Genomic DNA, 21,568 nt, shown 5'->3' with positions numbered 1-21,568 from the left:
GCAGGAAAGGAAACCAAGGAAGAACCATCTAGTTAAAATAGGTTGTTCTGCATTTAAATTTGCTCTTTGTGTGATGGAGTGGAACTAAATCATTCCAGGTCACTGTCTATCCCAGCTTTACAGACACAACTTACAGGATCTTGGTTGAAAGGTGTTTACACTTGTGCTAAGTTTCCTCTTACGACTGGTAACTTTTTGCCACATTTGTTGGAATTTGGAGCTAAGAAACAGTCATAACTCATCACCTTAATGATGACTAAATCCATAGCATGTTAATGTAACATACACAAGATCACAAAATAAAGCTTTAGCTTTCTGAGTAACGTCTAAGTAGTTAAGTGGGGTGTCTTTTTGCCTGTATTTGGGTACCCTGCCCCTAACAGCGTAGAACACTTTTCTTGAAGATGAACTGGGTTTCTTAAAAACAAAGAAATGAGTATAAACACAAAGTAAACATATTTTGGTATTATGAACCTAAATATTCTTGCATATAGATAAACATAAATTCTTTACCAAGAAAAGGGAACCGAGAAATTCTGAATTAGAGTTTTTCAAATGCAGCAAGATGGAAAAGTCCAATGGCCCCACCTGCCCATCTCCTTTCCCCTACTGCAAACCAATATTCCCATTCCTGCCAGTACCACCCTGTCAGTTCCCGGGGGGAGAGTCGGGAGATCTGGACTTAATTCCTTTGCAACACCAGGTCAGGAGCTTTTTGGTAAAAGTATCACCTCATTCAACCCTAGTAAATACAATGCACATAATGTGCTTTTTGGGAAGGAAAAGGTTTCAGTCTAGTCCCCCTTTAAACTGTATTAGCTAAAGATGAGCTAAGTAAGTCAGCTTGGTTTTATTTAATAACAGTGTTGAAAGAACAAGGAAAAGCATCCTTCCCAGTTTATCATCACAGAATGTAACAGCAGCCAGAGCTTAAGGCACTACTCTCTCTCTTAGATCTTATTTTTTACAATTAAATCCAGAATACTTTTCCGGAAGTATTTTGTAACTTGACAGACAAATGAATAAACATGCACACACTTATTTCTATTGCTTTGGGGGAGGGGGAAAGAAAAATCTTTAATAGTGCCAACAAAATTTACAATAAAATGTTAATGGCATTGGTAATACTTAATGTCTGTTTCTGGCATGCAGTTATGCTGATCTATGCACTGTGATGATCAGTCCCACCTTATTCCAGTGGAGTGACAAAAAGGCTCCACTTAAGATGGACAAACAGCACAGTGTGTTGTGGGCTCTTGCTTCCCACTGTTGGCTTCCATGCTGTAGGTGCAAAGTGACAAGGTGGAATGGGATGGTGCAGCTCTGGAGTCCTCCTTTGCCACCCATCCCAGTAAGGAGGACAAAGCCAGGGTGTGCAGCAAGGCACAGGAGCTCTGAAACACGACTGACAGCATCAGTTCAGATGTCCCCCTCTAATGACACATTCCTGAAGATGACATAAAGTTGAAGGGGACTCGCCTTGAGGGATCACTTCATGAGAGGGGATGCCATGGTACAGTCGCAGTGCAGTGCTGCACTTGGCAGGCAGTAAGAGGCTTTTGGGGATGCAGCACTGAAGTATGAGAGGAGCTGAATTACTGAGCCAAAAAAGAAAGCCCCTGTCCTGTCAGCTGCTGGCAGCACACAAGAGCCCCCTGACCCCTGACAGAAGAAGGGGGGGGTGGCAGGGGAGTAACTGTGAAACATCTAATGCCAGGAATAAATTCCACTCGAGATTTAAACTGGGAGTGGGAAAAAGCCCTGCTGCTTGTACTTAAATCAAAACCATTTGAGCTGAAGCTCTTCTATATAACCCCACTCCCAATCCCTTTTAGTCACAGTTCTATGCAGTGGCTACTTAATATTGCAGATGTGACTGGTTCTTTGAACAGGGACTGAATCAATCTGCAGATGAGTGCCCAAACTCTCACCCTACAGCTACAGATGCCACCACTGGTGGCATCTCTCTCCTGCTTAATGGGCAACTCTGCTCCTAACTGTGGACAATACCAGAAAGTGCCCAAGGTTGCACCAGGACTGACCCAGGCTCTGGCTTCACTCAAGCCCCTGGCTGCTGCTGGAGGGGTGACACAGTCCTGCAGTGCCCTGTGCCCGCAGGGGGCAGCCCAGGTGTTTCACCACTCACCACAGAAAGTGTCACGCCTTTATAGGGCAGCTAGGGACTGTGCAGCTCACCTGCACCTTCCAGAAACAAGCAGGGCTCTTTCCCTAAGGAAGGAAACTACAATTAGCAGGAGAGAAGCCAGGCAAACTTTGTACTCCACCCATTAAGTTTTCACATTTACCTGAGGGAGATCAAAGGTGCTTTTGATCTGTCTAGTTAGACAAACCCATGTCCTTCACTCGGCAGCAGGGAGAAGGAAACAGCCATGATCAGGGAGCAGGGAGGGCACTGGCCTGGAGGAGCTGGTTTGGAGCCAGCATGTGGTATGAGCTCTGAGCTGGACACCCATCATCGTTCTGGCCAATAGCCCCACCCAGCCCCATTCCCCTCTCCAGGCACATCTGGCTGCCTCCAGCACTGCATAGGTGCTTCTGACCCCACAGCTGCAAAGTGCTTAGGGCAGCAGTGCCTGTCAGGCTGGGACAAGCAGCTCTCAGGTGGTCTATTTTAATTCACTAATGCCCTTGTTTCTGAGGCACAGGATGTGTCTGTTCACCTTTGCTTTCTTTCCATAAATGCGTTTCCAGGGACTGGAAGCTGGCAGTGTCATCCTTTGCTGGCTCCCCAGGGAAGCCGCACGGCCAAGTTGAGCCTCTGCCAATTAGCTCAGCCCTACACAAATTGCAAAGTCGTCATGTATTTTATCTGTGAGCACACCCTCGTCACTGCCAGTGCCAGCTCTGCTTTGCAGCAGCCTAACACACCCCAGGAATCCTCAGCAAAGCAGGGGGTCTGTGTAAAACCTTATTTGCTTAATTAGGTTTGCACTACAATGCAGCTCTCCAAGTGGAATGAGCTGCAAGCTGAAGCTGTGCCTGATCTGGAAATAACACAAGTTTCCCTTCCCCTAGCTGTGTGTTTCAGAGTCCCAGCTTTCACCATCAGCTACCTAAACTCTTCAAATTACCACATAAATACTTTCCAAGTGCCTGCATTTCATGTGGTAACTCATGATAATCATAAATATACCATAACCTGGTTCATACTGTGAATTTCATACTAAAGACACCAATGACACTGCCATTAAAAAAAGAAGTGTTAAGAGGTGACCAGGTATGTTAGGTCATACGTTTCATTGTTTTAGACTTGAAGGCAGCTTAATGTAAAACCAACTACATCACCCTTCTTGTTTCTGAAAACAAGATCACGCTGTAGGTTAAAAAATAAAATAAAATTAAGAGTCTGAATGAAAATCATCTTGCATCTCTTACAATCTAGGATTCAAAAACAAAAGCAAAAATAACAGCTACTAGTAAATTTTCATATGATACTGGGTAGAACAAGAACCATCATACCAGCTCTTGTGTGCTCACGCTCTGCACTGTCACATCTGCTTAAACTAGACAAGGGATTTTACTTTCATTTACTGGGAAACAAGCCAAGTAAGCTCTCACAATACATATGAAAAGGAAAAAAAATCCAAACCAAACCATAATGAAGGCAAACCCCTACAAAACAGGCACCATGCCAATAAAATGACTTCCACATCCAGGTGGTAATTGCACCTGAACTGTCACTTTATGCTGGCCACTCCACAGGCCCATAGTTCTCATGGTGGTTAACACAAGGTATCTCTGGAGCACCCAATCCAAGGGTTCCTGGGCCTCTGGACTGCCAAACTCCTCTGCTCTCTGCAAAAGCAATAAATCACTTCCTAAGGCCTCCCATGCCTTCACTGTCTTGAGGCAGTGCCCAGACATTGCTACAGCAGCATCGAGTGTGTAGAGGGACAGCAGGCAGGGTGGCACAGCCATCAGGGGCTCAGCCTCCTTGGGACCATGAGTGCTGGCAACTGGCAAGTGAGACAGGGTGTTGTCATTTTGTCAAGGTCTTTCAGATACCTGTATAAAACTGGAAACAAAAAGCTCACTCTCAAAAGCACCACCCACCACTGTTACCAAAAAAAAAAGTTTTCAAATCCTATACAAATGGTATAGTTATGTTTTGAAAGAGTGGAGGGGAGGCTCACAGAAATATAATTAATCAGGCTTATTAGCTCAGAAAATTTTACAGGCCTGTCTGCTCTTTTCCCCTCTATCAGGCAAGACAGAATTGCTCTGATCCCTCCTGCTCACATGGCAGCAGTGCTGGCACACCTCCACACTGCCAGGGGAGCCTGTGGCCATGGAGAGGCTAAAGCTACTGCCATATTCCTAAGCTGTCAGCCAGATGCTGGCACGTGGCTATTGACAAAGCCAACAGTGTCAGCACAAGGAAAATCCTGCCTGGGGTACAGCAGGGTTTTCCTCTCCAGAGGCCGCCTACCACTGTTTCCAGTTTCAGTGGCCATGGGACCACTGCCCTGCAGGACACACCTGTTCTCCCTGAAGCAGCTCAGAGTTTCCAGTGGACGGATTCAAGGTGCCAGCACTAACGTGGGAACTGTCTGAAGGGAGACTTCCAGGTAGCCCAAACTCTTACTATATGTGACCAGTGCAGCTTCAAACTAAAAAGAAAAATTAAAAAAAAATGGGAAAGGAAAAAAAAGAGAAACATCAAAGCCTTCTATAAACTCACACTGTGCTGGAAGGGCCACAATTATGCCATTCTTAACTCTGAGGCTGTTTGCAAGGGAAACAATTGGGAGACTTGGAAAGGGTGCTTGAGTGGAAGCGGTTTATCTTGCTCCATTCAGAGGAAAGGATTACAGGCATAAAAGTGTCTGTCACCTTGGAGAAGCTGGAATCTTCAGATTTTGCCTCCAAAGCCTCAGGGAGGCAGGGAAGGAAGCTGTCTTGTTCAGATTAAAGACAGATGCAGTTTCCTGACAGAGGCTATCCTCTCAAATTAGTGGATATTGCAAGTGAGAAGAGATCCAGGATAAACGTATATGAGAAATATCACTGGGTTATTTCAAGTTACTCCTATGCCTCTATTTTACATTTCCCTGGATGTTTCACATTGTGCATTAGTGATTCACAATGATGTACATTTACACACAGCAGGAGAAAAATTAATGAATTCCATCACTTCCCTTATTTGGGAGACTCTATGCCCGAGATACAGCTCCGTTGTTTTATTATGCCTTTTGATCTCCACAGAATAATCTGTTTTCCCCTTGGCAGAACTGTATCATTCTTTCTAATTTACTATGAATTACATTTATGCACTTTGGGCAGAATAAGCCTCATTATTTGTTATTTCTTTCACACTCTCCCAAAACTGGGCCAAATTCCAGCTCCCTGTCCTCCGTAGGTAGGGCATGCACAGAGCATGGTCACCAGTGTCCAATGCTGAGGTAGTGCACGGCACACACACAGGCAGCAAGTAACCGTGAGGTTCACAACAGGGAAATGGGGAGAAAGAGCTTTGAGCCTTCCCTCCCGCACGAGGCATCACTTACTGCATGGCACAGCCTGTGCTAGGCAGGAAATCATGTAAATAAATAATTATGGCTTTTGTTAGGTATGTCATGGTGCCATAGGCCCCGCTTGGAGCACTATCATAAAAAAAGTGGCAAATTCCTGTGGCTATGTCCTTCTCCAAGATACTGCCAGTAGCTCCAAATGATTTCTGAAAAGACACAAGCAAAGAAGAAGGGCAAGTTAGGCATGCATGTTTATTTATTAGAAAAAACCCACCACGTTATGATTTTCCATTTGTGCTGAATACTGAAAACAATTCTCCTTTCCCTCATGAAAACCTTAATCAGGATTATTATAGGGCCCACATGACTTAGCTGGATCCGTGTAAGTAAATGAAGAACATATAACTTCACAGATTTTTGTCCTTTGGGGGGAAAGAGTGGGATTACTCAAATATTAGTAATTCTAATGCCTTGACAAAGGAAACCCTCACTTCAGTCTAACAATATCCTTCAGAGCTTGTTAGCCACTACAATTTTATTCCATTTAAATCTCCCACAATTCTTAAATTAGCTTTCCGAATGTATTTCCAGAAGATACTTAAGTGATTTTGTCTGTCTTTGTAGGGGAAGGAACCAGGCCATCACACATATTTAAAAAGGAGCAGGAGATAATTTTCAAAGGAGGAGACTTCCCACCACTGCCCTTTAAACTCACCAGCTCCTGCAGAAACAGGTCATTGGCCATGTGCACGATTCGGTCCACGTGGATGATGCCCCCGATGCTGTTCACCTCGATGTCAGAGAGGAACGTGAGGACCAGAATAGCTTCCACCAGGAGCTGCCTGTACTCGGGCTGGGGGACGTGGTTCAGCACCGACTCCACGTGCACAGCAAACTTGATTTCGCACGGGGTCATCTGGCAAGTTTGAGTGGAAATAGAGAGAAAAACTGACAAATCCAAAAGACTAGTTCCCCACATCCTGCAAGCTCTGAAACATATGCTCCTCTCTGCACATGGGGGCAGACTGACTGAAGCGAACGAAATGTTTGTGCCGCTTTAGCACTTACAGAAAGTTTTCGTGTTGCTAGACCTTGATTCTGCAAACAGTTACACAACTTCCAGAAGCTGCTCCAGCCCTGCAACCCATCACATACACATCTCACTTACATACAGGGTTGCTGATGCTTAGCTGGCAAATTAACTCTTTGCTCCTCAGGCTGTGATCTCACACACTCTGCCTTGTAAGTGTCTCTCTGGCACCACAGGTTAGTTGCAAAGCCAAACTTACTGTTAAGTTTTAAAAATAACCACCTGCTTAGAGGGGTGATTTTTAAATAAGCCCCTAAAGCTTTGCCATGCAGAGGTATCGCTATACTGTTTGTAGAGCATCTTAATTTGCACTGGCATATCTCTGTGGATGTTATGTTGCCTTAGGAGGTTTGTGCTTATTTTTTTGAATCCTTTAAACAGCAAAATTAGATACTGTCTAGGTCTGACAGGCTAAAAATATAAGCCTATTTACCTACACAATAGGGATAAATAAAGCTCTCCTTTCTGAATAAAAAACCCAAAAAGCAACATTTAAATTTGGCAGAAAATTCCAGCTCCTCTCTTCAGCTGTTGCCATCATCCCTCAGAAGAGAAGGAAGCCAGAGACAAATCCAAGGGAACCAGACAGGAAAACAGTCTCAAGCACACAAGCACCTCTCTTGTTCTGATGGATTACTGTTCACAAGAGTTTGTTTTATAGATGTGAATTCAAAACTTGCCAGAGCACCTAAAGGCAATTGAACTAAGGAAAAAAATTTAAGGAAAGGTTATGGAATTAAAAAGTCAAAGTTTTGGTTAGAAACAATCATTCTTAACTGATATTTACTTTTGAGACTGTGAAGCCAAAATACACTGGCTGGTGTTGCAGCATATTAAAAAAAAGTAAGTGGCAAGGAACATGTCTGCTTTACTCCAACAGGTCTGCACTGTCTTCTCACCTCCCCCCAACGAGGACTGCCATCAGCCACCCTCTCTCAAGCTCTGCTCTGTGGGCACACAGGGAGAGTAAAGGTATCCAGAAGGCAGGCTCAGCAAAGGGGAAAACCTGCCAGAAACACTCTCCCAGGCCTGTCTGGGAGGAACACATCTGCACAGACTGGGGAAGCCAGCAGAGGTGCTGGGCAAAGTCTGGATGTTCTAACCTTGAAACCAAGGATCTGCAACAGCATCCCTGCTGCATGTTACACTGTCACACCCAGCATTCAACACATGGGGAGAAAATCACTGCAAATCGTTGGCATTTTACTGTACCTCTCTGGTGGTTGAAGAAGGAAGGACATACCCATCAATGGACAGACCATGGCACTGAAACAACATTTCAACAATGAACAGAAATTACAGTTCTTGCAAGTAAATCTTCTGAGAGTTTCTCTTTTTTTGAGCCAATATGTAAGAACTTTCAGACAGAAAAAAAACAAAGTAAAAACCCCCAAATGAGACCAAAAAAACCCTGTTCCAAAATATTGTATTTCATCTATGCTAAAGAAGTTATTATGTAACCTGGCAAACATAAAAAATAGCCTGACATGACACACAAGAGAGTGCTGTGTTCCAGCACTTAAAGAGAGCCACTACAGCAGAGGCACACAAAGGAGGGAAACAAATTAATGAGAACATTCTGCTCGAAAGGAAGTAGAAATAAGGTAACATGAAAGCACTATGGACAACAGACCACAAAAGCGAGAACCTTTCTCATTTTCCCTTAAACAACCCTTAGTTACGTGTTTCAGATCCAGGGCACCACACCTCAAGGGTGTCAACCAGTGGGGCAGAGGTGGTGTTAGAAGTACCAAGTGATACAAGGAAAGAGTGACAAAACCTAAGTGGTGAGAAGGTAGGCTAAGGAGTGACATATCTGAGTACCTGAGGTACAGAAACACACACCAAGAAGAAGAGACAGATTTTATGAATAGTCCAAAGACATCTGAAGAATGAAATACTGAAAACAAATTAGATAAGCACAATTCATTTTAATAGCCAGAAAAAAAACATACAAATGCTCCTAGCTATTAAGACAGGTCAGAAGTGATGCTCACTCTACTGAAAGATCCCATTAGTAAATAGCCAAGAGGTCACATATGACTCATCTTGGCTGACATCAACACTAGGAGTTTCAGTGTAACTGATTTTAGAAGGACAACCAAAACCAGCCTAAACTAGTGATGTAGTCTTTTCCCAACTAAGCAGGCATGAACAGCTCAGTGCTGCAAGGTCCTGAACACTGGTTCACATTCAGCAAAGAAAAAAAACAGGTGCATAATCACTATGAAATAGATAAAAATTCATAATTTCCCTCTCCTCCTTCCTGGAGAGTTGCTTCAACACCTTTCCAAACCCCTCATCTCTGAGGTGCTGGCAAGGACTTAATTTTCACTTGAAAATAAACAAAAAAATGTCAAGAATGCTAAACAGCTCAGAAGAGCCAGCAAGAGATTCAAGACATTCTGGAAGAGTCAGTGCAGTTTCCTACTTCATTCCTCACAGCCCTTCTGAACTGGAGCACAGAACTGCATTGCACTGCAGTGCCCATCAGCTGCACTGACAACGTGCATTAGGCTGTGGGATGCAAGTTCAGCCAAAATTCAGCGTTGGTGGTTTCAGAAAAAAACAAACTTTCAAAAAAAACATGTGAACTTGTGTTAATGGAGCCCTTTTATGTTCAAGAGACACACTTCCACTAATGACTCTCGTTTCCACCAGTCTTCCAGCTGAAGACCAACTCCTGGCAGGATGTTACCTCTGAACTACCACTTCCCCAAGTTACTGTGCAGCTTTCTTGTTTCCTGCCCTCCATAGCAGCCAACTTACCTTCTGAAGGATTTTCCACACTTTCTCATAAAAGCCAACAGGAACTCTGTTAATAGCACCATCAAGCCTCCTTCTGCGCAGCCACTGCCCCTTTCGGTCACCCCAGCTCATGTCTCCACTGGAGCCAGTAGGAGAAGTACTGGTGGGAGATGATGGAGTGCTGCTCCTCTGTAAGGACATTAAAGCCTTGGTTAATTGCCTTCTACCACCCCAAGTGGGTGTATTGACCACACCTGGTCAATACATTTTTGTTATAATGCTACCTCAGAACCAGGGGAAAAATACAGGCCATGGTGTCAGACAGGAAGATGGAGCAGGATTGATCTGTATCTCTCCCCTTAAAAACAAGCTTCACTTCTCGAGTACTTCAATAATTTCTCAACAAAACAGGCAAGCAGTTCAACATGGCATAACACAGTAAACTTCAGTGCTTGGTTTAACACAAGGTCTGACTACTTTAACAAACCCAAGCTGACTTCCAGGGCTGTGTCACTGGTGTTCAAGATGGGGGGATCTGCAGGTAAGTCTGGTTCACTTGGACATTGGGCTCGGTGTTGTAAAAGAACCAAAGGGTCTATGAGTCCAGCAAGAGAGGTCCGCCATGCAAAAGCTCCATTAAAATAAGTAGATTAAAAATTGACTTCATGTGGCCATGAAATCATCACGCTTGCCTCTCTGTAAGTGTCAGTCTTGTTCTCCTTTATTACCCTTATTGCTCTGGTTTTTTACCCTACTAGACTTGGACACTAAATTAGACAGCAAATCGTGTTCAAAGTTATGGCACTACCACCAAATTGTTGTTCTGATTTCCTCACATACAGTCTGCCTATTCCTTGCACTCCCAGACTGAGCTCTTCTGTTTTCTCATTCCTTTTTGCACACCTGTTACTTTCAGCCCAGAAAGGACTTCACTGATAGCCCCATCTGAAATCCCATCATCTCTGGGTAAGAAACCACCTGAGCAAGGTACAGGGGAAGGAGGACACTAAGACTGAAAACTGCATGGTTGGAAGGTGCAGGCTCACGGATTTTGCATAGCCAAGCTCTGCAAAAAATCCACAGCAAATGAGAACAATCCATTTCCACTGCTGCTGGTGTTCATGAGGCACAGGTGGTCTTCTCCTGATGTTTCAGTGCTTGTTTCTCCTTTCCACTGCACACTGACCATGACAGACAGAACTTCCTCCATCCCGCTGAGCAGAGCTTGGGGATGCAGGAGCTCAGTGGGAGCATCAACGCCAAAGCAGAGAAATCCATCTGTATACAATAATTAATCTGACTACTCAGGTGGTTCAGAGAAGCACCCTGAACAGCTAAATATGTGCACTTCAATCAAACAGCCAGTTGAAGCCTGCCTTTCTGTGCTGGTATGTAGGAAATGAGAGGCAACAGCAACCTGACAATTGTCAGGCCAGGCCACAGGGCTAGTGGTGCTCTGCAGCTGTGTACTTATGACATTTGGGAGGTGTGCCATTGACAATAAGTCTGAAGATGCAGAGAATCACAAATCACAACAGCCAGTTCAAAGGACATGCATAGCTGCAAACTTCCTGTCTCTCCATGACACATTTGGAGCTTCAGACTAACTTTAAATTGTTGAGGTCTCTGTTGGTAAAATAGTTAAGCAATTATCTTCCTTCCTAAGAGTGAGAGCTTAAGAAGAGCGACAGTTCTCTGCCTTGAAAGAAGATGACTGCTTGAGGAGATAGCCATGCCCATAAAACCCCTGTCTCAGCAACTTGAAGCTATTCTGGGTTCCTCACTGTCCAGACACTGCCAGCATTTATCAATGCTACATTACTTCTAAATACTGAAGACACCTGTAACATAATCCACTATCAAGCAGCTAAATCTGTTATAGTACTTTATCTGCTACAACTGCTTAAGCTTCAGAGGACCTAAGTGGATCAAAATGCAAGACTCAACTTCTATTAAAAGATTACTAACAAGAATTGGTTCCCAGTGAAGATGAACAAAACAAAGAGGTAGGGTTTGAAAACAAGGTTTTAAGCAGAAGTCACAGGAGGTCTCTAAAGCCAAGACCTTTCGCGTGCGCACACACACAGACACACACACAGACACACACACACAGACACACACACACAGACACACACACAGACACACACACACAGACACACACACACAGACACACACACACAGACACACACACAGACACACACACAGACACACACACACAGACACACACACACACACACAGACACAGACACACACAGACACACACAGACACACACACACAGACACACACACAGACACACACACACACACACACACACAGACACAGACACACACAGACACACACAGACACACACACAGACACACACACAGACACACACACACACACACACACACAGACACACACACACAGACACACACACACAGACACACACACACACAGACACACACACACACAGACACACACACACACACACACACACACACACACAGACACACAGACACACACAGACACACAGACACACACAGACACACACACACACACACGGGGGAAGAGCAGGAGCAGAGCAACAGTGTTTTACCGTGGAAGCGAACATGCTGCTGGACACGGAGTGCCCCTCATGAAAGAACTACAAAACAAAACCAGACACCAACACATCAGACAGACAGCCATGACAGAACAGAACACAAACAGGGTTAAGTAACCCATCCATGCAAAGACAAGAAATATGGAATAAGCTCAGGTATTCTGGGGAAAACTGCAACAACCCCTGTCCTCTTTCAGAGTTGCACTTCAGCTGATCTCAGAGCAGCTGCTGCTGATTCCCAGGGTCACCATGAGGCAGATCCTGCCTTGCCAGGAGCCTTTTTGGCAGCCACAAGCCATCCATTTGGCTGCCCACGCCATCCACTGAGGTCCCAGTGGAAGGGACCATGGCCAACACAAAACACTACAGTTTGAGGTGCATGCAAAAGCTTCCATGTGACTCAGGGCTGGGGTGAAAACCAAGCTCCCCGCTTCCATTCTCCATTTGTTGCAATGCCAGCAGCTTCTCTTTGCACAAGAAGGTCAACTTGCTGCAGGCTGCCAGCTGGGTGGGCAGTGCTAAACAAACGGCTGCAAGGCAAAATTTTTGCTGAAATGTGGATGCAGCACCTCAGACTTACAGCAGTTTTCTCTAACTGCCCACCCCAAGCCATGCCTCCACGTTCAGTGTTAATGGTTCAGACCCAGGCAAAGGCTTGATGTTCTGACACAAGAAAGAACAGCAGCAAATGAGAGAGCTGCAGTTGCTCAACACGTACAGAGATGTGAGTACAAGTACTTGAAACGTTCCCTGTAACAACAAAGTTGATCCTGCACCACCCCACCCAACCCCCCTGCCAAAATGACATTACATTAGTATCTAGTAAATTATTCAGAGAATGCAGTGAGATGTAGCAGGATGCAGCATGAAAGGCAAAGTCGGGGGAACAAAAATAAAACCAGGCAACTCCCCCTCTGTGCAAAATACCAAGTTTCCATCTAATGCAAAAGCAATGCAGGAACTACACTTGTAATGTCAACTAAGGCCCAAGTATTTCAGCTCAGGCCCACCACTGTATTTAAATCAAAATAATGCTGCCACCTAGTGCCTTGTCCGTTCTCCTCCCTGGACAGGCCCCAAGACAGACACCCACTGCAGGACTGTGAGCCCTGCACAGTCATTCAGGGCTGGTGCAGAGCAGTCAGCACCTTCACAACCACAGCTGTATCAGCTCGGCCACGATGACGCTCGGGGAGCAGCTCGGCTCAAACACAGCAAACAGGTCTCGTGAGACAGACACCATGTGTTTCACAGGGGCCTCTGCTGTCCTGCCTGATCAGGTCCTGTGAAGAATCACTAACTGATCTTTTTTGCCACCAATAATCATCCTCTATTCTGAAGAAACAGAACTGGAAGAAAACAAACCAGGATTCCTTTTCCGCATGTATCTTTTCTAAAAGGCATGTGGTCCATTTTTGCAACTTGGGTCAAGTACAAGAATGAACACTGCATGAAAGCTTCACTTTGTGTATCTGACCTTTCCTTAGCTGAAGCTGATAAAAGAGCTGTTTTTACAGTGGATGCCGTGAATGCATTAGAGTTTGTTCAAGTTGTTCTATTTTCAGCATGTGAAACAAGAACAAAAAAGGCAGCACATTTTTGGAGGAACCATCCCCTAACTGCCTTCTAGTTAGTGATGAGCTTTAAAATCAAAGCTTTGGAAACTTCTGTCATGTAGCAAGAATAGAACCTAACATAACACAGTTCCATAACAGCTGCACTTTCTGATGAGCATTGACAGAAAACCCTCACCTGCTTCATCTCACTCTTCAATTTAGTAATACCACTTCTTTCTGTTTTGGTTGCTCCAGAATGCCCCATTTCACGAATAGAAATCGCAGGGCTAGATGAAGAGGAATCTACAGGTCGCACTAAAAGAAGCAAATGGACATTTTTAACATTGTAGAGGCAGAAAAACAGATGAAATTGTATCTAGATGTTAAACATATATCCTTTCAGAAGTATGCAATGCTCTTGGTTGACAGCATCTTTTCAAGTCATGTCAAGAGTTCAAACCCGATTGCATCAAGTAAGGGGCCTACATCCATACTTGGATATCGGAGACTGATTTTCCAAGACACTGAACAATTGTAGCTGTAAAAGATGTCACGAGTTGCAATGAGTCTGTGAGAGCCTGCATATGAACCCAGGAGACAGCTGATGCACCAGTCAGGAATATGTGGGCATCACAGATGTGCTTATTGAAGGCAGGTTAGATATGCCCTTTTTAATGGCTTTTGTTCTGGTCACATAAAATTTCTTCAGTTTAAAAGTTTGCCTTCATATTATTGAAAACTTGATACAATCTTATTTCAGTGCAGGATAGCTTCCATCATATTTGTTTTGTTTATTCCACAGCAGGCATACACATGTACTGGTCATCAATGATTAATACATTACCTATACATCTATTTTAAAAATTGAGAGAATAGATCCCCACTTATAAGACAATCTAACTTTATATTTATAGTTCTCAACATATACAAGTAGCCAAGGGGACAACTTACAGCTTCTTTCCACTCCAAACTCTTTCCCACTGAGAATATGATGTAGGAGACTTTTCATATCAAAGGGGCTTAGATTCATCAAACTCTCTGAAGCTTCTTCACCTAGTAAAACAAAACAAAACAAAAGACAAGCATTACTGTGGGAAAGCAACAAGCCAACTCAGAAAACTGCTGATGAATGAAGCCAATCACATCTAACCTTTTGGTTCGCACCTCCTTTAAAAAAACTAATACGCATAGTCACATTTTAAAGAAAATACATTTCAGGACTAAACAACAAACACTGCATAGAAATAACACTATCTGCATTAATGAATATTATGTTGTAGCTTGTGCAAAATTTCTTTCAAGCTCATGATGAGAAAACAAGATCACTTGGAAAAGCATTACAGCCATTTCGCAACAGCAGATGACCTGCAGATCTAAATTACAAAGTCAGAGTTATTCCATAAAGAATATCCACTTCAGTTTGAATAACTGGATGATGGGGGAGAGGAATCTTCCATTAAGTTAAAAGAAAAGTGATTTTCAAAGTTTGTAACTGCACATATGAACGGAGAGGTTAATAAAAGGATTTAACATATATTAATGAAAAGAATAACTAAGGGTGAGGCAAAAATGATGCCATCAGTACCCTTATGATAAAAGTGCCTCTTACCTGAGCATTTCAGACTCCGAGCCAGCTCAGTGGCCATCACCTGGATTATCAGACCAATGCGGAGCCTGAGCATCTCCACAAAAAGACTAGGCTGGGACCGGACGTACATTGCCAAGTACATAATTATTTCCTGCAAGGAAAAGGGCAGCCATTCAAAGTGGGCCTTCGTGGCTTTCCCAGTCTCAGAGCAAACACTGGCACCACACTGGGCACAGCCAAAGAAGCCTCTGACATATGCTGCTTACCTGTGTCAGGACTGCAATACTGATGTCTTGGCCACTGGCTTCATAAATGAGATCTGTGAGCTCCTCAGGTGGCAGTGGGCTGCAAGAAGACAAACCACAGCAAGCAGTGACCTGGCACAACCAGCTGTTAAAACTCTTGAGCAAGCACTGGAATCATCACCCAGAAACATCTCTGCACCACAAAGGTGCCTACAGTTCTGCCTGGGTGGCTGCAAATCCTTTTGAAGATGAGGAGTAAGTTTTAAAAGAAGATAACAGCAGCAGAATGGTACTGGCAGGAAGATGAAGAGCAGGCTGCCTCTGTAACTTGAGGCAGAGCTCCAACTTACGTGGTAATGATTTTCTCTCGGGGTTCTGGTGGCAGGCCCACTGTCAGTTGCTTGTGGTGTGACAGAAGGTCTGTGCATGCCTATTGTAAGGGGACAGAAAGCAAGAGACCTTTCTCTGAATCATGTGGAAGCGACACAGCTTTTAATTCCCAAAAATGAAGCATTTCTTTAGCAATTTTTAAGTGCATTTCTATTAATTACCATACATGCAGATCCAGCAGAATGCTATTAACTAGATGCCAAGGATCTCCTGAGGTCAACAGGGCTATGAGGGTATGACCAGTTTGAAAGCTGCTTCCCCCTTTCAGTGAAATCAGCAGCATAATGATTAAGGACTTCAGTGGGGCTGGCAGATGATAAAGGCTTTCATTCTTTATCATATGATAAACTTTTGTTTTTATTTAAGATAAAAATATTTTAAATCAATGAAAAGTTTGACAATATTAGCTTAAAAAATCCTGCATATTAATATATCTCTTAAAACAAGGAAACACCCAATATACTGCATCACATTCCTGAATTAGCTATCCTGATACATTCTGAAATAGGTACTTCCACCAATATCACAGTGTTTACTCTTTTGTATTGACCTCCTTTAAAAGTGGGTGTTCAGTTTACTTGTTTTAGCATCCTGAATTAAAAAGCTCACATGGCAACGTTCCTCTGACTTTGAAGAGTCTATTTTCCCTCCCTTAATGTGGAAGAAAACCGATCATCTCTAGTCTCTTCCTCCCCAGTTTTTTGTCAGTTAATATACATGGCTTTCTGTGAGTGTGTCTGTACTGCTCGTCCACTGTGTCTGGAGAAGGGAAAAAATTCTGTGCGTAGGATAACTAGGAAATTAAACAAATAGTTTAGAGTACTTGAGAGGAAACATTTTTGTAATGTTCAAAATCGAATATGTACTCTTACAACAGACTTTTCTTGTTACCAGTTAACAGTCCCAGATATTTTAATGCCTCCAAACATCCACGTATATGGCAGAGTGTCCACCCAATGGGATGGAAATTGGCAGAACGTGTTTTTGTGTCATCACTCGCACCTAAACATAGCGCTGCTCCAAAAGTGTTTGTGCCATCACAAAAGCAGTGGACAATTACCAGTGACAACTGCAGCTTTCGAAACACGTAATTAGGCTCCTCCAATTAAAAGAGATGAAATAAAGCCTTCACAACCATTTACAGTGATAGTGGGACATTCTCAGTCCATGCCAGCATTATCACTGTTCGCAATACAGACAAAAGGTAAAGATGTCGCAATAAGATTTAGATCAGAAAAGCAACCAACGTTTACTTAAAAGTGTTTCACTATCTATGGTGTGAAGTAAGACCAGAAGAAGGGAAAGCACAAGCCCCTCTGGCAAACTGGTAGTTTTATCTCTGTTTCCAGGAAAGAAACTGAGCCAGAATTATTTATATTTCATACCTCAGCCAGGACTTCCACTCTCTTTTTGAGTATACCGGAAATATAACGGATTAAGCCCCATTCTTGATTGAGGCCTGCCTTTCTGTAGAGCTCGTTGAGTAGGCAATGAACAGTGACACCATACTGTCCATCCAGCTCTGTGTCCCAGTCAGCACCTCTGCCACAAAAGACACAGAAGGTAACTGTCACCAGGTAAGATGCTACACTGCTTAACATTACCACACAAACGCAGCCGGATTTTGATCACCTTGCTCACATTGGTGACAGAATGAAATACTACAGGGGACATCTGGGCGTTCACCAGAGATCTGTTATGTGCGGACAAAACCCTCTTGATACCAGAACTTTCACACTAATTTGAGCACTCACTTAGCTGTGAGCCAGTGACTTAAAAGGAACCATCCAAAGGATTTCTCACCAGACTTTTAAATTGAGATTCATGCAGACAGTTTGCTGCAGGAACAGTCCATGTAGTGCTTTTTCAGAGCAGAATTCAGCAACAAATTCTGCTGAAGACTACACCCATTTTTCAGATGCCTCAGGGGAAGTTTTTTGCCCTGCCTCTTCCTTAGCTATTAACTAAACTTCAATGCTGCTTATGCCATTACTGAAAAGCAAAGATTTCTGCTCCTCTCCTGTTTTTGAAATTCACTACATTATGGTTTCTCTTTGGTAATGTTTTGAAGTGTCACAGAATGACTTTTCAATTCTTACTGAGACACCGAGTCCACCAGAAGTCCACTGGCCTTTGTGCTTTTGTCCAATAGAGACTCCCATGGTCAAACAAGTCCAGAATATGGAATTAACGGTGTTAGATGCAGTTAAACAACAAAATTATATTTTTTCAGGATTTCCTTCACTCTTTAGGAGAGGCTGCTAAACATTTTGCTTAGGAAATCACGAAGATTAAAGAAGAGGTCCTCACAGGAGACAGACTAAAATAAACAAAAATACAGTCTTTGTAGCAGTAGGGAAGACCATCTGTGATTAACACATGCTTGTCTTTGCACCCAAAGCTAACTGCCTGTCAGGTTCCAGCAGTATTCTCCTGCACAGGAAAAAATGCCCAATAAATGCACTCCAGAAGATGATTCTATTGGTTTGTATTTGCATTTTGTTCCCATCAAACCTATTTAAATAGGAGGTGTTTACTAACCCCAGCAGATGGGTCTAGACTGGACCAAGAACGTTTTGAAAAGTACCAAGTTTTAGTCAGTGGTGCACTTAACATGCAGAGGGATTAGAGGAAAAATAGAGACCACTCATTAAAATAGCATTTTGCTTTTAGTTAGAAAATGACATGATGAAGTTTTCCTCTGCTTCCTTTTTTATATATGAAAATCACACCAAATCTTTGTGGACTTTAAATAGAATGCCACAACTATAGCAGGGTGGGTTTTCATTCATGAAAAGAACTTGTGCATTTCATTTGTGAGCCCTGGGGCCTGTAACCGTATGCTAATCAACTCTAAAATTTACACAAGTATTCTTTTGTATCCAGATAATTTATGTAATCAAGCTAACTGAAAATATGCTTGTTAAAGCACAAAATATTTTAATTATCCCCTCAAAACACAACCCTGAACAGTGAAAAGCTTTTGCACAAGAATAGTCATAGTTGTGACCAAATTTAAAGATGCTTAAGTTCATACTCAGACAACTCACTTTAGTATATGCAAGATATATAAGATGTCTGCTTGATCATGGAGTGTTGGACATTCCTTCAGCTGATCAACAAGCTTCCTGCAATCCAAATCACCATGAGCATCTTTAGGTAAGTGCAAGACATTTTCATGGTCCTGATAACAAAGAAGGATGAAAAATCAAACACGTGATCTTGAAAAACATAGTCAATCAAATTCAGACAGTAACTTCCCATTAAAAACTTACAACAGACTTGAAACAAAACTCTGCACTTGAAATACAGACACGTTACATAAGTCTTGCGGGGCTACTAATTGGGAGGCTAATCCCAAGAAACACAACACCCAGAATGGAACCTTGCCTCTTTTTTTGACAAAATAAAGAAACCAAATTATTTGCATGCTTTTCCTGTCATTTCATGTTACTTGTAAAGAGAAAAGCAGAGAGATACTATCTTTTTTTCAGTTGAAATAATTTAGACCTTTTTGAGTTCCACCTTGAACCTGTATATACGTGGTGCTTTACGGACGCAGATATTGCCGTCATGATGAAACTAAAATGCTAACTAATCAGATGATGCAACCCTGTGGGCAGTTCTCTGATGAAAAGTTTTGTTTAACAAGCTATTCAGCAATTTATATGGTCCTAAAAAACCATTAGACAAACACAGCTTTTTGCAGAGCAGAATCCTTTAGGAGGCTGGATACAATCTCCTTTAGCCATTCTCAGCAGCTGGTTACCATATACCAAGACAAAAAAAGAGCTGAGCACAACTCCATCTTCATGCCTTGAGGTGGGATTTGGCTGGTGCCTTAAGGACATTACCGTAAGTAACATTTCTTGGAGAACATCTCTAAAGGCTTTGAACATCCTGTCCTTCCCTTTGTGTTCAGCTAGAACTAAAGATGATTACTTAACCTTGGGCTTCTAAAAATAAGCAGCTATTATATTATTTCTGTTCTGCACATGCAGTTAAAACCTTCCCACTTGATAAAGTCTATTGGACTAAAAAACCTTCATCCAGCCAAAAAAATAAATTCCAAAACAAGGGAGTGCCTTAGACAGAATGGCTTGTGAAGGAAAACGAGAACTGGCATAGGGTTTGGATGGAAAACACAAGGAAAGGCTATAGCATTGAGTCCTAAAACCTCAAGCAGCATAAAAATTCCCACAGCTTACCTTTGTCTGAAAGAAATGGGGATTATCAACGAGATTCAGAGATTTTCGGTGTGTGTTCAGAACTTTAGTGGGAAGGGACATTGGCACAGCTGGAAAGTGAAGCCACCAGAACAAAAAGAAAAAAAAAAGTCTGGTTCAATAACACAAAAATCAAAAACAACTACATGAAGCAGCTATACCAGGTAAAAATATATGTGAAAAAACCTGAAATATACAGAGGCAATGCTTCTGAGATACTGTGCATGGAGCTCTGAGAAAAGCTCTTCCTGTATCTCCTTGCGAGCTTGTTCCAAGATCAGCATGTCAAAGGCTCAGGTGCTACATGCTCAACTCAGAAGTCCTGGCCTGACCCTGCTAAGTGTTTTAAACATTTTAACAGGAATAAAGTAGAAAAGATGGGCCAACTGGTAAGATATCAGAATTAAAATTATAATGCTAAATGCATGCTAATGCTCTGTTACCTTCATATGCTGAATTCAATAGAGGATATGGTGTTGTGGCACATGAAAGATGGGAGAAAAAAACTAACAAAAAAGCTTGAAAGTTATTAATTTACAAGGAAGTTAAGGGGAGCCTTCCCTTGATCAGGGCATTGAATACTACAATACTACAATATCTACCTACAAAACAATGCATAGGTTGGAGTCTTTTTGCAAATTCAGTCAAAGCATTATTTTGGTGTATATTCTCCAATCACTCTAGAAGAAATGTAGCATAAATAGAAATACTGTACTCCCTCTCTACTCCAGTTGTTCTTACAAATTCAGAAAGCACATGCACATATTTATGTTTTTCTTGCATTGAAACATTCCATTTCACCACAGCTTTATTAAAATAAAAAAAATACATATTGTCTGTCTTTGTATAAATAAAGACAAAAACTGACTGAAATTCTATTCAACTGAGAAGTTGGAGCAGTTTCCATAACACCAACTTTGATTAAATGTTTTATTTCATAGCAGGTTTTCTACATATACAGCATGACCTGGGATACTGTGGGAACACAACAGCAACAGCTCAAAGTCATTGTTTGTTCTCTATGCCAAAAGAACTAGTTGTATGAGTATGTTAAAAGGCATAATTTTTAGATGCTTGAACTTACCCCTTGTAGCACCCAAAACAGTTTTTCTAGTATTATAATAGGGAGAAATACCTGGAACCTCCAAGCCCTTTGTCTTGGCCATTATTGACAGTATCTCTTCTGTGGAGTGGTTTGCACTGAATACTGGTGGTTGATTGGCTGTCTTTGAAGTTGGAGGCAGGTATGACTTCAGTGCTGTACTCTGCAGGACATCATTTATATACTGATCCAGCTCATCCTGGCTATCTAGTGTAACAGACATAAAAGAAAAGGTTTATTAAAGGTAAAATCCTAATTTATCAGCGCTTTCTTATTCAAACGCATCACTATTTTTGCTTATATAGAAAGGCACTCAAAAATGCAAGAATATCATAAGCAAGAGCTTTTTAAGCCAAATAAATTGGAAAGAAAAGAAAAAATAATCAGGTTTTGGCACTTTGAAAACAGTTAGATTAAGAAGCTGGTTTTCCTTTGGAAGAATCAATTTTCTTGCTGGAAGTCTAGTTGGCACAGTTGGACTTTTTGATCTTAAATGTCTTTTCCAGCCTGTATGATTCTAAGAATCTATCATCTCTTCCACACAAGCTC

General features: G+C 42.4%; 1 protein-coding gene across 7 annotated transcripts in view; it reads right to left on the bottom strand.

Moving 5' to 3' along the window:
• Positions 1-29: 29 nt before the first annotated feature.
• Positions 30-21,568, bottom strand: part of PHKA2 (phosphorylase kinase regulatory subunit alpha 2) — a 48,853-nt gene continuing 27,314 nt past the window's right edge. For 4 of the 7 annotated variants that reach the window (XM_051795121.1, XM_051795123.1, XM_051795125.1 and 1 more), the window contains 14 exons: positions 21,053-21,226; positions 19,900-19,988; positions 18,742-18,875; positions 17,077-17,233; positions 15,652-15,731; positions 15,323-15,401; positions 15,078-15,207; positions 14,420-14,521; positions 13,665-13,783; positions 11,907-11,954; positions 9,352-9,519; positions 7,795-7,848; positions 6,208-6,408; positions 30-5,698 (listed from right to left, as the gene is read on the bottom strand). In XM_051795121.1, the coding sequence (XP_051651081.1) occupies positions 5,525-5,698; positions 6,208-6,408; positions 7,795-7,848; positions 9,352-9,519; positions 11,907-11,954; positions 13,665-13,783; positions 14,420-14,521; positions 15,078-15,207; positions 15,323-15,401; positions 15,652-15,731; positions 17,077-17,233; positions 18,742-18,875; positions 19,900-19,988; positions 21,053-21,226 (1,709 nt within the window). In that variant the 3' untranslated portion in view covers positions 30-5,524. Of the gene's footprint in view, positions 5,699-6,207; positions 6,409-7,794; positions 7,849-9,351; positions 9,520-11,906; positions 11,955-13,060; positions 13,196-13,664; positions 13,784-14,419; positions 14,522-15,077; positions 15,208-15,322; positions 15,402-15,651; positions 15,732-17,076; positions 17,234-18,741; positions 18,876-19,899; positions 19,989-21,052; positions 21,227-21,568 lie in introns of those variants that run through there. The other 3 variants (XM_051795122.1, XR_007905842.1, XM_051795124.1) reach the window with 3 other exon arrangements.

This window comes from Manacus candei, unplaced genomic scaffold (genome assembly GCF_025592945.1).
Source record: "Manacus candei isolate 608988 ecotype Guabito, Panama unplaced genomic scaffold, ASM2559294v1 h1tg000041l, whole genome shotgun sequence".
Lineage (NCBI taxonomy): Eukaryota > Metazoa > Chordata > Aves > Passeriformes > Pipridae > Manacus > Manacus candei.
The sequence above is the reverse complement of the archived record's forward strand: the minus strand, read 5'-3'. Positions and strand labels throughout refer to the sequence as shown.